Genomic DNA, 17,088 nt, shown 5'->3' with positions numbered 1-17,088 from the left:
TAACTCCTTGAAGACGTTTCCCTCAGGAATGGTCTGTAATACAATATAATCAAGAGAGACGACAAGAACTGTCCTCAGATCAGATGGATCATTCTGACTTTATCTGTCAGTCAAATTTGTCCTTATCTGACTTCCTGCTAGAGGAAGTAGTGTGTTGTTGCACAGTGATCTTGATAGGGACCCAGAGTCAACATCTCACACACTGGAGGCTTGCATTCTCTAGCTTTCACAGTAATAGAAAGAACAGTAACATTACATGAATGAAACATAGACGACACACACACACACACACACACACAGTTGAACGTAATTTGTTTATCTAACTAAACCTGACAGGTCCTCTCTCAGCCAGCCTCTCGTGTGTACGGCTCTGGAGCCAAGGGCTGAAGGTGAAGGACCTGAGCCAGAAGCTGAAGCCCCATAGGGGTGCACACTTCCTGTGGGTTTGGCTGGGCCAGAGCCCCTGGGCACTGGAAGCATATGGCTGGGTGTCCTTGTGGGGAAAAGGGGAAGGAGTCTGGTGTGCGTTAGAAGTCCTCCTAGCACCTCGCCCCAGCGCGAGCAGAAGCACAGCAGGCCTGTGGATCATGTCTAGGTGTTCCTGTGAGATCCTTTTCTATTTGTCCTCGTGTCCTCGCCTAATTAGATCTGTCAGTCTCAACAGTGCCACAGCGTCCAAACAGGGAGAGGAAACCTCTGGCTACCATCACCCCCTCCGCCTTCTGTCTCTCAGACCGGCACGGCCCTGTTAGAGTGTGTCAAGGTTTCAGATACTTCAAATACCTGGAAGGGGTTCCTAAATGGTAGTGGTTCGAGGGGGGTGGGGGGAGGGGGGGAGGGGGGGGGGGAGGTAATTCTTATGATTTGTTATTGCAATGTCTGTGTGTTTTTACAGAGATCTGATCGCCATGATAGGGATAGAGGCCTTGTTTGTTCAAGCTAGTTTGTAGATGTTGCAGACGTTGCGGCACAGTGTTTGTTGTCGGTGGTATTAGAGAAGGAGGAGACAGGGGGTCATGTTTATTTTGGTAATAGATCTGTACCATGTCAGTCTGAGAGGTGCAGTTAGCTGTTGCCATTAGATCTCCGCGGTGGCAGGGCCAGAGACACAGAGGGGACGTGGCAGAAGTGTTGTGGCACGGCTCCGGCATGCTTCCTGTAATTATCTAATCCAGGCAATCGCCGCTTTCTCTCTGTCTGTCTGTTTCTGTCTGCGTCTCTCTTTGTCTCTAACCCCCTGTATGACTCCCTGTCTTTGTCTCGGTATATCCTCTCTGTCTCTCTGTTTCTGTGTCTGTCTCTCCCTCTCTCTTCCTCCCTCTCTCTGTCTCTCTCTCTCTCTCTCTCTCTCTCTCCCTTGCAATGTCTATCTCAATGCATCGTCCACAAACTCAGGCCCACACGCAGACCCACCTACACGCACATGTGCACGCACACACACACACACAAACAAAGGCAAGGCAAGGCAATGCTCACTAATCGCTGTTGACATCCCAACATTTCCCTCATCGTGTAAGCTGGCTCGGGTAACAGTGAACGCTCTCTCCGGTGATGCCGGGTCCTGCTTCTTCTGATCAAAACAACTCTGATGGAGATGGAGAGTGAAAGGGGCAGGGTGGTACTTCTTCTGCCAAACCTGTTTTTTTCCCATCCACGTTTTCCCTCCCCATCACGCCCTGATGGTGAATGACTGATCGCATGGGACAGGCACACGCAGACGCACCCATACGGACAAACTGTGCACACGCGTGCACAGGCACACGCAGACACGCGCTCACAGTCACACGAATGCGCTCACAGATGGGGTGCAGTGGGTGTAGCCCGGTGGAATGTGACGCTCAGTCGGGGAAACTGGCACAAGAAAGCAGGGCAGAGCTGTGTGGAGAAGTACTGTACTGGGGCCCTGTGGGGCCCATCACATTCATTCATTCATTCACGAAGGCCAGACAGGTGTCAAGCAGTAAAACAAATGACCGGCCTCATCAACATTTATCTAAGTGAGTTGATGAATTCCTAGTGTGAATCATCTGCACGGTTTGATTCAGTGGGCCCCTGTGATCAATCAAGGATGCTGTGATGTACCTCACATCTGCTGGGGGCAGTAAAAGCGGCCCGGGCCTATCATTATCTAAAACAGTAACAGTTGTTAAAGCCAGACCTCTGTCTCCACACACCCAGACGGAGAGACAGAGAGAGGGCGAGAGAAAGGGAAAGAGGAGGGGATTTCCACTCTCTCTCTCTTCTCTCTCTCTCTCTCTCTCTCTCTCTATCTCTCTCTCTCTCTCTCTCTCTCTCTCTCTCTCTCTCTCTCTCTCTCTCTCTCTCTCTCTCTCTCTCTCTCTCTCTCTCTCTCTCTCTCTCTCCTCCCAGCTGCAGCCATCACACGCAAGCCTGCGCGGGCTCACGGGCCGAGAGAGCGAGAGCGCGGCTCCGCAAAACAAACGACTGGGAGAGAAACACGGCCCTACTGTGCTCCCACTTCAAATGGAAAGGGGGAGGGGGGGGGAGGGGGGAAGTGCCCCGCCCCCCTCACTCCCTCCTCAGACAGACACTTTCATCGCCCCTTCTCTGAAGTGGTGAGAGATGCCTGGGGAGATTTATAGAAATAAAATAAAAATAAACGCCATAATCATCTCCGTGGCCCGTACGGAAATCTACGACCCTGTTTTTCCCAAGGAGAGAGAGAAGAGTATGTGGAGGAGTGTGTCTTACTGTGGGGGGGTGGAGGTGGGGTCGGGGGGGGGGGGGGGGGGGGGTCCAAGGTTTCCTCACACACTAGCGAGCCGTCATGGAAACCAAGATGAACGCACAGAAGGGCTCATCTCAACCCCTTACTGTACGGCAAATTAATAAACAATAATTCAATTTGCTGGAACAATTTCACGTGTTGCCAGTAGTATCCGCATGAAGCATGTTAGACCGTGTGTCCTTGTGACAGGCAGACCCTTCCTTCCTCTGACAGAATATCATTTACAGAGCTATGGGACCCGAGCCGGAACGCCTACAAAAGGAAAAACCAAATGGAAAAGGTTCTATTATAAAAACGAATAGAAGAAAGTGAGTGTGTGTCCTCTGCGTGCTGCGGCAGCATCGAAGGAGACTGCACAGTCCCCAGAGGAGACGAGAGACGCTACGGGGGAAGGGATGTGTGAGCGCGTGTGCGCGCGCGCGCGTGCGAGCCCGCCTTTGTTACACCATTATCGGCATGGCCTTGTGTTCCTGTATCCCATCACGTTGGGGCTGGGAGGGGGGTGGTGATGTCACACGAGGAAATGAGAGCCACATGCGGTCTCGGGGGAGAAGAATCGAGGGGAAATGAAAGGAAGAGGGAAGGAGAGGAGGTACGACCTGAAGCTGATGCGTTTACGCCTCGGGTTTTGCTTTGGATCGGTGACCGTGAACAGGCGGACCAGGAAGATCCGCGAGCAGGACAGATCAGTACATCTCCTCACAGCTCTCCAGACGGCATCACACACTGAACCACTCACGGTCCCTCCACAATGAGACTGTACACACTGTAACATAGTAACCAAGGCTTATCATGAAAGGATATGGCCAGCGTAAGTGTATGTAGAGAGGACTGGAGCTATTATAGCACCCAAGAGTGTCCAGCCTCTCATCCGCAGTCAGCCGTGACTGGAGTGTGTTTGCACTACTTCCACTGTTTGTGGGCTTCGTCAAACAACAGTCTCCCATGACATCATTACCCTCACAACCCCTCACAACCCCTGCCACCACCTGACTCTTTCATGCCCGTCTCCCTCCCTGACATGCCCCCGACTCTAGCATGCCATCACCCTGTCACCCCAACACCCACAGTATTTGGACATTTCACTTTTTTTGGTCGTCGTATCCTTTGGTCATTTTTGCCCTTTGACACAGGCTGACCTCCACACCTTTCCCCCCCCTCCTGCTGTCCACTCCTACCCCCCCCCCCCCCCGCCCCCCGCCCCCCCCATCTCTGCTGGGAAAAGGTCGGAGAGGATATGAGAGAGGCATCACCAGCTGGCTCCCCCTCTGGACACTTCATTAGCGAGCGGGCGAGCACAGAGACCACATGACCGAGATCGAGAGAGAAGGGACAGAGAACACACCTGACAGAGCAGCCATACAGCTGGGATCCTTCAACTATCCTCTACTCTGCCAAATGTTTGATTTAGCTCTCCTCTCCTCTCCATAATTGAAGAGTACTGTATGTAGTGCAGGCAGATATCTTGCCCGATGGTTAGGCTCCTGCGTAGGGGTGAAGCTAATTATAGCTCCACATGTAGGTGGAAGCGACTTCATCCAAGTCTTCACTTCACACATTAGCTATAATGAGAAAAATCCCCTCATTTCTGAGGTGGCGGAGCTTCACGGAAGACTGGTATTCCCCGTGGAGTTTCTTGGGAGAAATGCACCTTGAGCTAAATCATTTGGAGATTGTAAAGTACATAGAGCAGCTCTTTTCTTGTCTGAGAAGGAAGGGTTTAAATGACTGCAGTGTGGGAAGGGGGGGAGTGTGGGGGGGATGGGGGAGTGTGTGTGGGGGGGGGTCCACATTTAAGTAATTACTACCTGAGCCTCTCACAGCAAGGGATCCGCGAGCACAGCCTGCATGAAATGTGCAGCTTTATTAAATGTATATCTTAGATTAAGACCTCACCCTCCCTCAGTTTAGTTAAACATATCACTGCTGTCAACCTTCCAGCCTTGCACTACAGAGGTCATTAATCAAAATATATATATTTCTATTTTTTTTTTCTTTTTTGGGGGGGTGTCATATTTTGTCAAATATAATCAAACCTTCTCTGTAATTGACTGATAAGGCCATACTGTAAGTATGTGATAACCCAGCTTTCCTTGGCCAGAGTACACCAGCTGTGCCAGGTCACCTCTGCTCTCTCTCTGAGCACGTGAAACATATATTCTGTTTAAGTGGTGAGCCGGTAAGGTATTGCTGTCGGAGGACTTTCGGGAGCTGGATGTTTGAGCGTGTAAGAGGGATCTGTTGCTCTGAAACAGGGAAAAGGACCTGAGTTTATTTATACTAGTTAATGTGTATGACGTTAACTCTGTCCAAACACCCTGACATCACCACATTGCTTTATTCACCTTGGACCATCGCATAGACCTGCTCAACACAAATATTTAAAAATCGTGTAAAACTATCATGACTTTTAGATAAATAGGTTTTTTGGCATCAATAATGTTTGAAGGTTGCTAAACTCAATTAGCCTTAAATACAAGCATGTTGCCGTTGTTAAATCATGTAAAAGCTGTAGTTGCTGGGCGCTGTTTAACTAAGGCATGTTTTAGAGGGAGTTCTTGATGGTTTCGCCTGTCAGTCTTTAAATCACAACCTCTCACGTTATTTCTGAGGAACTGAAGCAGACCATTTTCATACTTTCCTGACAGAAGGGCCGTTTTTGCTAACCAAAGGAATGTTTTTTGCCATGAACAGCAGCATCACAATGAAGCTCTCAGTCTGAGCTGCAAGACAACTCATGTGTTGGGTTTAACACATTCTTAAACACATAATGATTTCTTTTTGAACTCAACAGGATCCCAACAGGTATCCATTATATGGGTGTGGTGACGCTTACAGTATAATCTCACTAAACCTGGAATGTATGAATCAGAGAATTATCTCCTGCTGTTTCAACAACCAGGACCCAGTGCAGACGGTTGGTCTGATAATCTCCCTGGCTCCCTGGAAAGGTTGTTCGCATCCCAGACATTCAACTGCTCCAGCATCAATTTTGGAAGCCTAGTCGGCAGAGACTCTGGTTTGATTGGGTCAGGGGTCACCAGTCCTGTTTGTAGAGAAATGCCTCCCTGTAGGTTTTCACTCCAACCCTAATACAGCACACCTGATTCTCATAATTAGCCGGTTGACGTGGTGCATTAGGTGATTTACAACTGGGGTTGTAAACAGAAACCTACAGGAAGGCAGTTCCCCAGAAACAGGATTGGAGGAGACCTCTGGAGTGGGTAATGAAGGCTTTTTCAATGGGAAAACAACATCTGACCCTATCAGGATTATTTAATCTCCTTTAATTCTGACTCTGGCCAAGCGTCAGAATATAGCCTATAGATTAACCTCTGCTTGACCAGCTTTCCCCATCGGATCAAATTTTGGATTCCAGCTATCAGCAAAAATACTTCATCAGAAATAGAAAGGAACACTTGTCTTTCCAGGGAGAAAAGACAAGTGTTGGCTGACGCCAAAGCACGCAGAACTCGATTTAGAACAAGTTCTAAATGACAGAAGCTATGCCATGTCTAAAAAGATCGTTTATGGATGATCTGCTCTGCTGATCTCCATGCTGTGGTCCGGAGTGTCTCTGGCATATTTAGTTTCACAATCAAACAGATGTGCCATTTGCACATAGAGCAATCAAAGTTTTTGATTGGCCAAAAGCCCTGTCTAATCAGGGTGTATTACATTCTCATGAAGATGTGTTTAAAGTCTTTGGAAGATATGCAGTCTCTCTGCTTCGAAGACAGCAGTCAGTCTATAATAATCACATAATACCTGGTAGATTTCAGTAACAACCTATTGGAATGAGATGGAGTGTGTGGGCAGTGGAAAATATCACCAGGGATGCGAGTGTGCTTCAGTAACTCTCAATGCTGTGGAAACCGAGCAAACTGATTGCTTTTTAAAACCGAGCTCTTCGACGATGTCTGCCTACTCAAACATGATGCACGCTGGTGCGAGATCACGTGTTTACGTGTCACGAATCACCAAGATCAATCAAAATCACGCCTCCGCGAATCATAAGAGCCAAAAGCAAAGGAAACGGAATGATTCGGTTTTGTTTAGGCCGACAAACTGAAAGGTTAAGGGTCATGGTTGTGGTTAATGTTGTTCGAATTATTTTCATTTGAGGATTAAAAAGTAGCCCAAAGATGTTCTCCTTGAAAGGTTCACTTTTAAATTAAAAGATGACCAATTGTCTGTAGTATAATCAGCTCTGCAGTTTGAGGTTGCTCTATCCTACTAAAATGACAGCACATATCGTATGCAGAGGTCAAAACTATCCTTCCTATTATTTTTCTCTTAGATCTCCCTGAGGTGAGACAAAGAGAAAGGAGAAGAAGAGACGAGGAGACGAGAGTGGAGAACCATATGAATAATTAAAATCAGAGACCGGTCTGGAATCTCCGACACGGCAGTTCCCCTCCTTCAGAGGAAAACCTGGAAAAGACTGCATCAGAATAGAACCCCGTGGATCTAAAGGTCAGTCTGTATCGATTCCCCAGAAGCCCTGGGGTTGCTACGCAGAAAGTGGGCCACAGATGCTTCAGTCGTACTATTATTGTGATCACATTCCTCCACGAACAATGGAATCAATCCAGATAGATTGAATTAGAACTGCTTCCAACACCCTATCTGTTTTCATACCAGCTGGAGTGTTTTCCTAGTCCTGGGGGTGAACTTCTAAAACTACCTCCCCCTCGCTCTCCATGAGCAGCCTCCAAGGACTCAGAATGAGAGGCTATTTGGCGTGTGTGTGTGTGCATCTGCGTGTGAGGTTGTGTGTGTTTGAACGAGAGCGAGAGAGTGAGGGTGTGTGGAAACTGACATTGAGAATGTATAAAAGCGAAGATGTTTTTCATTCCATAATGATAGGATCCAACAGAAGGCTCCCACAACACACTGTGCCAGCCAGGACATGTAAGGGAAGAGAGAGACAGAAAGGGAAGGAAAGACAGAGACAGAGAGAGAGGTTGGGGGGGGTGTAGAGAGAGGCAGTCACTGAAACACTTCTGGCCCCGGGCAGCTAATGACTCAGGTGAAATATGAAAGTCGTGGTTATTACTCTTTGTTCATGTGGCGTTTATGAGTGAACACATCAGCGCTGTTCGACACCCAGCTGGAGGTTCTGTCAATACTCTCCAATCTAACATGAGATTTTAAGCAAACAAATCCTGTACTTATGCTCTCGTTGGTCCTCGCTCCCTGTGGCCCTTTCTTTTCTTTCTCTCTTTGTATCTTTGCTTCTGTTCAGATGTTTTCCTCTTCCCTTCCCTTGTGACAACAGTATCTCTCTCTCTCGCTCTCTCTCTCTCTCGCTCTCTCGCTCTCTCGCTCTCTCTCCCTCTCTCCCTCTCGCTCTCTCTCTCACTCTCTCTCTCTAAACTATGCATCTGCGTATACAGTATATATACTGTATATTAACTTTGTTTATTTTCTTTTACCTCTAACTGGGATATTGTTTATTATTACGTTTCAAAATAAATATCCGTTACTAAATAATACACATTTTAACTGCCTTTGTTGGATGCCTCATAAGATATATGTTGGTCACTCAAATAGCTACTCACTGCTCCTGACATATTTAGGATTTATTGAACATGGAAATTCCACACATGCATTCTACCCTTACTGACACATTTATGTGGAATTATAACAGTTACTGTTACTGTTACTGTTGACATTGGGATCAAAGAAACAGAACAAAATGCCTTGTTTACTATCAACTTCAGAATCGGTATCTACAAAGACAGAACCCTCATCATTTCCTCAGACGTTTACACACGCTCAATCACACCCACACACACACGCACACACACACACATACCCCCATCTGTCTGCTCATCTCTCAACAAACCACTACTGGGCAGAGAAAGCCACATTGTGGATTCTCAGCCACCATGGCTGAGAAGAGGAAAACAACCTTTCATAGTGACCACAGGGTCTTCACCATGAGCCATAGTACAGCCTTCTTCATACACCGTGACACTCTCCACTAGACCCTCTTACAGCGAGGTAGTGTAGGTGTAGACAACTATCTAGAACTCTGGAATGAAGCAGGCACGATAATCATCTGCTTACTGTCATAAACAAAGGCAAAATGAAGTGGCTAACAGGAGGTGTCATGGTTTATGATCATGATCTAACCCTACGATCTATCTCACCTTTGCCATTCTGTAGATGGTGAAATACACATTTATTTGATTATTTTGGTCTCGTTTGTGTAAACATCTACGTGTTGAGCCAGAGGGTTAGACAGAATCATGTCTAAAAACGCTTGCGTCTGAAGTCCTACACCTGTCTGATCCTCAATCTAGCATGAACTAGCTGAGAGAAGAATGTTGCCCTCCGAACAGCATGCATTGACTAGTTTTAACAGTGAGCAGCTGAACATGAGTTTTGTATGTGAGGACCCTGTAAAACAGTCCTGCCTCGTGCACTTACACCCTGTACCTTTCTTAGCGAGTTTCAATCACCGCATGACTGCAGTAGTTCCGTGGCGTAATTGTCTGCTGTATTGGTTGGCAAACATCCATTGCAACTGAGATACACACACACAAGTGCACTCTCACACACTCATGCCGTGCGATGCCTACCTTTGTGGGAGAGTCGTATCCTGGGAAAGATGTTCTGGGAGGTTTGCGCTGGGCTCTGGAGGACGTGTAGCAGCACCAGAGTCCAATACACACTCCTCTTACACCCCACCATTCTTAAACACACACACACACACACGATCTGCACTGTCACACCACAAACAGTCAGGGGGTCAGGACTGAGTCCATCCAGTCGGCAGCACCATAAACGTCCAAAGGAAGAGAGAAGAAAATAGCCCTTTCTCTAAAACAGTTCCAGTCGCGGTGAATGTTGAATCAGGTGTGTTCCACCCACTGCCCACCAGCCTGAACAGGAATCCGGGCTCTGCCTCCCTCCCTCCCTCTGACACAGGAAGGGTCCCTCGACTCTGGAAGGTGTCAGTCCGGCGTTGATGTGGCGGAGCGGGACTCTGACCGTGCGGTCCTCCCTCTCTGGTCTCTGTAGTCACACAGACAGAGAGAGAGAGAGAGAGAGAGAGAGAGAGTGAGAGAGAGAGAGAGAGGAAGAGAGAGAGAGAGAGAGAGAGAGAGAGAGAGAGAGAGAGAGAGAGAGAGAGAGAGAGAGAGAGAGAGAGAGAGAGCGAGAGAGAGAGAGAGAGAGAGAGAGAGAGAGAGAGAGAGAGAGAGAGAGAGAGAGAAGAGAGAGAGAGGAGTCCAGCTGTTGCAGTCACGCCTGCATGCCCACTGCTGCTCCCTGTTGGTCCGTCTCTCCGTCCGTCCGTCCGTCCGTCGGCGTGTCCGTCCTCTCCAAGACGGTGGTGTCGTCTGTCCTCCCGTCTGTCTGCCTGATCTTTGTTGCAGGAGTCACAGCAGGGTATGGATGCACAGAGCTGCTCTCAGATCCTCTCTCTTGTCTTAAAGGACCGTCCGCCCCGTTAGACAGGGCAGGGCTGCTGTATCTCCAGGCAGAAGCTCCTCCAGGGTCCAGCCGAGCCAGTCCCTTTCTGGAAAGATGCCCAGGAGAAGCAGAGGGGGAGTGGGGAGGCCTCGTGCCGGGCGTCTGGTCTCTCCTCTGGGTGTTTCTTCTTGTGAGCCTCTGAACAGGCGAGCTAGCGAGGTTCCAAACCTCAGTGAGTCACACAAATGGATTACTGCTGTTCCCACTGCACAAGAACCAGGATTCAGCACATGCCAGAGATGTGTGAGTGTGTGCGTGTCTTCTGTTGAGTATGTGTGATGTGTTGGGTGTGTGCATTAGTGTGGTGGACTGTAATTTGCCTGCTCCTGACCCTGGTTATTGAAAGGAAGCTCTCTCTTTTTTTTCTCTCCCTTTTCTCTTTCTCTTTTTTTCTTTCTCTTTCTTTCTCTCTTTCTTCTTGACCTTTCCCTTGCCTTTGTCCCTGTCTATCTGTCTCTCTTTCCCTCTCTCTTTTTATCCTCTCTCTCCTCTTGTTATCTATGTCTTTTTCGTTGCCTGTCTCTCTCTCTCACTCCCACTCTTTTTCTTTCTGTCTCTCTGTCGCTCCCTTCAATCTCTCTCTCTATCTCACTCTCTGTCTCCCCCCCTCTCTCTCTCCCAATCTCTCTCTCTCTCTCTCTCTCTCTCTCTCTCTCTCTCTCTCTCTCTCTCCCTCTCTCTCTCCCACTCTCTTTCTGACAGCTGGAGAGCTGTGTTCAGTATGTCTCTGGCTCAGTGGGAGACTCTCCCCCGCTCCGCTCGGAGAAATACTGCCTCTCCACGCGCCACTCTGCAGAGCACCCACCCCCCCCCCCCCCGCCCCGCCCTCCACCACCTCCCGTCCACCGCCCGTCCTCGCCTCTCTCCGCCCCCGTCTTTCTTTCGGCCCCTCTCTTCCCTCCTTAGCGTTACGGCAACATGGACCACAGTCAAGGCTTTTTCAGCTCCTCGCTCTTTGTAATCACTCTCCTCTGTTTGTGCTCCATGTCCTGAAAGTGGTATTGTCCCTGCCCCATCGTTACTGTTATTACTGTCATCATCATCATCATCATCATCATCATCATTTTGACAATTGTTACTCTTTCTTTGGGACGTCTTCCTCCTCTTTGTCCATTTCATCACCTTCTCTCTCTGTCTATGTGTCGTTATCTCTCTCTCTTCATCCTCCCCTCATTCGCTGAAGCCCTGTCATTATGGTGTCCTGTTCGGTAGCTGTTCCTTTTATTGCACTTTCTTCTTCCCTTAGGCTGTGTGTGTGTGTGTGGGTGTGGTTGTATGGTTGTCTTTCAAACTGGGGACACGCAGTCACCGTTGTGTATAGTAGCTGCAGCTGTTCAGAAATCTATGCCATCTTTGGTGGCAGCGTCTATTTTTCTTCATGTCGCTCTTCTTAGGTCTCTCCATTTCCTCCAACATTCCTTTGATTCTCATGATTTGATTACCTAGTGCAATGCTGTACAGCCTTTATACATATGCATACAGACACACAAGCACGCGCATAAACACACACACACACACCACATTTACAGTGAGAAATATTCCGGATTCGATTCATTAGTGTATCTCCCCAAAGCCCAAATACAGCTCCCATAGGCTATCAGTTACTGGAGTGAATCAGTCGGCCTCTTTTCAACCCCAAAGAAATACATCTGTTTCTCTCTCTGTCTGTCTCTCTCTCACTCCCTCTCTCTTTCTCTTTCCCTCTCTCTTTCTCTTTCCCTCTCTCTTTCTCTTTCCCTCTCTCTCTCTCACTCCCTCTCTCTCTCTTTCCCTCTCTCTCTTTCCCTCTCCCTCTCTCTCTCTCTCTCCCTCCCCCTCTCTATCTCTTTCTCTCTCCCTTTGGTTTGAGGATATTACACACACTATCACGACCACCAAAGTTTGAGCTTAAAGATTACAGTATTATTGTGTTCCTTCTTATAAACTATATGTAACCTAATGAGACATGACATGTAAAACCTCCTACGTTGTATTGCGTTCATCTTCTCATTGCTACAAAGTACTGGCAACTAATTAAATGACCTTATCCTGTGTGTAAGTTGATACTGTATGATTCCATGTGTCAATGAATGATTCATGATTCAGTGAGAAACAGAGGGATGGACGGAAGGATAGAGAGACAGAGTAGAGACCGCTGACATTTGGAAGCTTCTCTTAGTGTCGGGACGTTTGAATTGAGGGGAAATAATTGCGGTCTATCTGAGCAGCTGCCTCCCCCTGGGATCTAATGACTCCAACTCCCACGCTGCACCTGTTCCCTTCAGGAACAGAGGGGCTCTGTGTGTGGACAGGTCGCATTACACACACCATCCCTGTTATTTCAACCATTCTTTAATTATAGACCATCATCTGTTGTTGATAGCGGGAAACAAATGTTCATAAGTGTCACTATATCAATAATGTTTATGGCGCTAACCAGTGTGGTGTGACATGCAATATCGCTGTAGATGTTTCTAGGACTTTATGTTTTAGATTTATACCGACGTCGAGGGAGGCTAATGCACAGACCGTTGGAAACAACCTCCCTACTCCGCACCATCCATCCCACCTCTCCTCACCTAGTCCCTCCGTCTCCTCCCTCCTTCTCTGACCGATGAAGCTTCTCTCTTTCTCTCTCGGTCTAATAGCGGCCATCAGTCACTTCTCCGTCTCTGAACCTCGCTACAGCACGCTTCTCTCCTCTCATCTTTCTCCCACCCTCCCACCCTCCCTCCCACTCCCCCCCCCCCCCCCCGCCCTCCGTCCTTCCTTCCTCCGTTACTTTATGAGACGTCTTCGAGACTGTGGTGAGTCCATTAGAAATATCTGAGACCACTAGCCTGTGCCAGGGGCTCTCCCACATCCACCTGACACACACACACACACACACACACACGCATGCACACACACACAGCACACACACACACACATCACACACAAGCAATGTCATCACATCAGTACTACATTACACGCTCTCTCCCAGTTATAATACATGTAGCCCTGAGATTTCTACCGAGACTGGCATACTTGGCACACGAGCAAGCATAATAAGTGCCCTTGTTTTTTTTCCAAACATTCTTCCACTTTGCTGGAATCAATCCGAAAACTATGTCGAAGTAATGTTGGGGGTTGAAATATGTCTGCTATTGTGAAACGTCTAAGTGGGCTGTATTCATCTGTAAATATTTCACCTTTAGTAACCTGGGGTGTTACAAAGAGCTCTTCATATGTATCCCCCCCACTAATACTTACCGAGCTTTGTAGGAAGTCTGGGAGTGCAAAGGTTGTTTGATTGAGTGTTGATGTCTCCAGTTTGTTTTAGTATGCCATGTCCCAACGCTTGCTGGTCTGGTTTTCAAGCCCTCCTGAAACAGAGAAAATATTTTCATTCATGGTAATGCTGTGTCAATATCCGTCCTTGTTGGACAGCGACATGCCGACGCACAAACACACACACACACGCGTGCGCACATATCTGTGTGAGTGTGTGTGCCTGGAACCCATGCGGTGCTCCCTGAGCAGAGTGAGGTCAGGGAGCACCGCGTCAAAGGCCCGCGCCACCCCCCTAGATCCAGAAGCAGAGAAGCAGTGTCCTGGGCTCCACCCTCCCCCCTTCCCCAGGGCCAGGAGAGGGCAGGCCCGTTTACACAGGTGGCTGTCATATGCGTGCACCAGTGGATCACGTCCAGGAGTGATTCACACACAGAACTTATGAATGCACAAGTTTGCAGTAGATATCATTTCAAGTAATGTCATCATATCAGCCTTATGTTTGTATTATAGTAACTAGTTGAAGTCCATTACTTTTCATACTAGGGATTAGGTATAGCTTCAGGTAGAGTGTTCAACTACAGATCAAGAGGTTGTAAGTTCAAATCCCCCGTCTGTTGCTTTGTATAAATGCATCGGCTAAATGAATATATTATATTGATCAATACCCTCTCTCTAAAGCTTTATTCACCACATAGTCTAACTGAAGCTCCTTTCATGCTGTTTTACTGAGTCTTCCTCCACCAGCCCTCAATAAGAGGTAGGGATATGAGAGGTAGACCCACTCTGACTTAAATCCCAGGTGTGTTATGGTTGGCCAAGCCATCTATTTTGAGCCCATATACAGTATATCACAAACGCCCCCCCACAGATCCTGTCACAGCCTCCTCTCCCTCCAGCAGAGCACAAAGCCTTCAGCACCAGAACCGGGGAGGTGTGTGGCTGTGTTATTAGTGTCACACAGCATATCAGCACGTCTCCCCCATGCTGCCGACATTGTCCCTTTGAGGGACAATGCGGGGTCTCTCGTCACCATATCGTGACACGGTCCTTCCTGTCTGTGCCTGGGCTTCTCTGGACAGTGGCGGTGGGAGTGCCAGTAATGGGAAAGCCAGGTTTTCGCTGGGCCCTGTGCAGCACAGTCACAGTCACTGCAGTGGAGGAATGGGGTTCCACGCCTCTGGAGTGATATGTGGAAGTGAGCGTCCAGACTCGGCCCGGGATTCACATCCATCACGGTAACCTCGGTGACACACAGGTGTGCCTATCTCGGAATAACTGACGTGTGTGTGTGCGTGCTTGTTTGTGTGTGTGTGGAGCACATCAAAGGAAGCAGGGATAAGTGGCAGTGAGCGTCCATTCCTCGGTGTATTGTCATCCATCATGCGAGACACAGTGACACGCATTTATTTATGTATGGAATGCTGAGGTCGAGGATAGGGAAGGAGAGCGGATTAGCGGGATCGAAAAAGCAGACCGTTGTTTTTTATGCGGGCAGGAACAGGATGCGGACGTTTCTCTCCTGAGGTGTCTTTATGATCCCTCCGTTCACGGAATGGCCACTGTCAGACATGTGTCACTTCCTAGCTGGTGTGCCTTTGGAGTGGGGTCCTTGGTGGAGACGGTTTGTGTGGAATCCCTGGATCCTGGCTGCTGGGGAAACATGTTTTCTCTGGCGTATGTGTGGATCTCTCTAATAAGAATGTGCAACGGGGCCTAAGTCAATTAAAATGGAGAGAAATGCTGTGGAATGTGTCTTGTGTGCGTGTTGAAGAGTGCCCGCAGTGTTAGTGTGTGTGTATGTGGTTTGTGGTTTGAATGGTGGCTTTTAAAATTGAATCAGATTCCTCCCATCCTGTTCCGGGGAAGGACCACCATGCGCTCGGCTACAGGGGAAACGTTCTGGCAATTTCTATCAGTCTCTGTTCTCCTCCACAGTCTTTGAAGTGGCACTGAGGCTATACGAGTTGCCACAAACCAAATACTCGGCTGATTGTCTTTGACTTTTGAAATCCAGAAGTCACTTTTAAACGGACATTAATTACTTCACAGAACTACAAATAAACACCCGCAACATTATGAAAAAAGAAACCGTTGAAACTGAAATAGTCCTAATTGAAGCCAAATGCTTTAAAGCATGGACCGATCACCATGCTCCAAAGCTCTGGGGTACAGTTGTGCAGTCCCTGTGAGCTATGGTTTCCCTCAGAGTCTTTGTGAGTGGGACAGACTCTACCCGTCTGCCACAAATCTCATTCATGCTCCCTCTCATCGCCTCCTCTTGTCTGGCCCTGTGTCTCCTGCCCTGGCCTGAGGATGAAGGCATGCATGGTGGGGCTCCAGGGTAACCCCGCAGCAACCATTAAACACATTTGAGTCCTTTTCCTGAAGGAGGGTCTGGATGACTACTGTACCCAGAACCCACCTGGTGACAGCAGGGAATCGCCACACAGATGTAATCAAATTATTAAATCAGATGTTTCTATATAAAAGCCCTTTGTCTTCAAATGAACTGCCAGATGCCAGTGTCTGCCTTGGTGATTGTAAGGTCGTTTTAAACAGATTGACAAATGTTTTTGAGATTTTTACCCGCTCGTAATACCTTAGAACTCCAGTGATTGTTTAGTTTTTTTTCTCAGACTTGGAATTAGTGGACAGATGAAGCCCAGAAGTTTTGCAGGAATTACACCCAGCATCAAAACATTCAGTCTGGCTCCGGGACTAAAACTCTGTTAAAAAGTTGGGTTTGGTCAAGTTCAATTAAAGATGTTGTTTATGGCAAGAGATTGTCACAAACTATTTCGCCACATAACAATTTCCCAACATAAAACATAGTTTGGTTGATTGTCACCCATTTTTAACATGTTCCAGATTGAATGCTTGAAAATTTTGTGACTCAACTGTTCCAAGTCTGTTGCGAGGTACTGAGGAGTGGAGCTCGTGTTTCAACTGTTGGTGGTAGAATGACTCAAGACAGTTTCAAGCAAGGAAGGAACTCTTTGTTGCTATTAGAGAAGCTTTGGACTGTATTCACAAAGCAAAACGTCTTGCTAATACCCTGGTTTTGACTTAAATTGGATTTCCGCACAGCTTGACACAGTTGCTTTAAATCCTCTGGTAGGTACCAAAACCTGGTAAGCTCGTCAAGAAGCAGAAAGCCAAGCCCAATTTGAGTAAAAGCCTAAGCAATTAGTCCCAGATTAGTAAGGAGAGCTGCCAAAAGCTTCTCAGCCACACGGCAGATCTGCTGCCTGTCTACTCTCTCCTCTAAACTGACCTTTGCCCTCTGGTTAAAAGGCCCAAGCTCCCTCCCTCTTACCTCAGCGTATGTGCCCTACTTCTCCTTGGTCCGTACTTCACCCCCTTGCGCCCCCCCCAAATCCCCGGGAGTATCCACCACCTTCCTCAGCTCTCCCCTCTTGTTTCACCTCCCTGTCTCTCTCTCTCTATTTTTTCTCCTTCCACTGTGTGACTTTCGGCTGTCTCTCCCCATCGCACATGCGGTACACGTCTGTATCACGAGCGCAAGCGTGTTGTCCCCAGGGAGAGGTGAGTCCATGTGTGACGTTAGCAGTGTGAACAACACGCAGCCTCCCGCCTGGCAC

The 17,088-nt window shown here is 48.1% G+C and overlaps 1 protein-coding gene across 2 annotated transcripts in view; it reads right to left on the bottom strand.

The window, feature by feature from the left end:
• Positions 1–9,947, bottom strand: part of sema3e (sema domain, immunoglobulin domain (Ig), short basic domain, secreted, (semaphorin) 3E) — a 20,811-nt gene extending 10,864 nt beyond the window's left edge. Inside the window, exon 1 of one of the 2 annotated variants that reach the window (XM_062461730.1) lies at positions 9,340–9,947. In XM_062461730.1, coding sequence (XP_062317714.1) covers positions 9,340–9,451 — 112 coding nt within the window. In that variant the 5' untranslated portion in view covers positions 9,452–9,947. The remainder of the gene's footprint in view (positions 1–9,339) is intronic. The other variant, XM_062461729.1, reaches the window with a different exon arrangement.
• Positions 9,948–17,088: the final 7,141 nt, after the last annotated feature.

The sequence above is a fragment of the Osmerus eperlanus genome, chromosome 5, assembly GCF_963692335.1.
Source record: "Osmerus eperlanus chromosome 5, fOsmEpe2.1, whole genome shotgun sequence".
In the NCBI taxonomy this organism is placed as follows: Eukaryota; Metazoa; Chordata; class Actinopteri; order Osmeriformes; family Osmeridae; genus Osmerus; species Osmerus eperlanus.
Note: the sequence above shows the minus strand (reverse complement) of the source record. Positions and strands in the feature narration are given on the sequence as shown.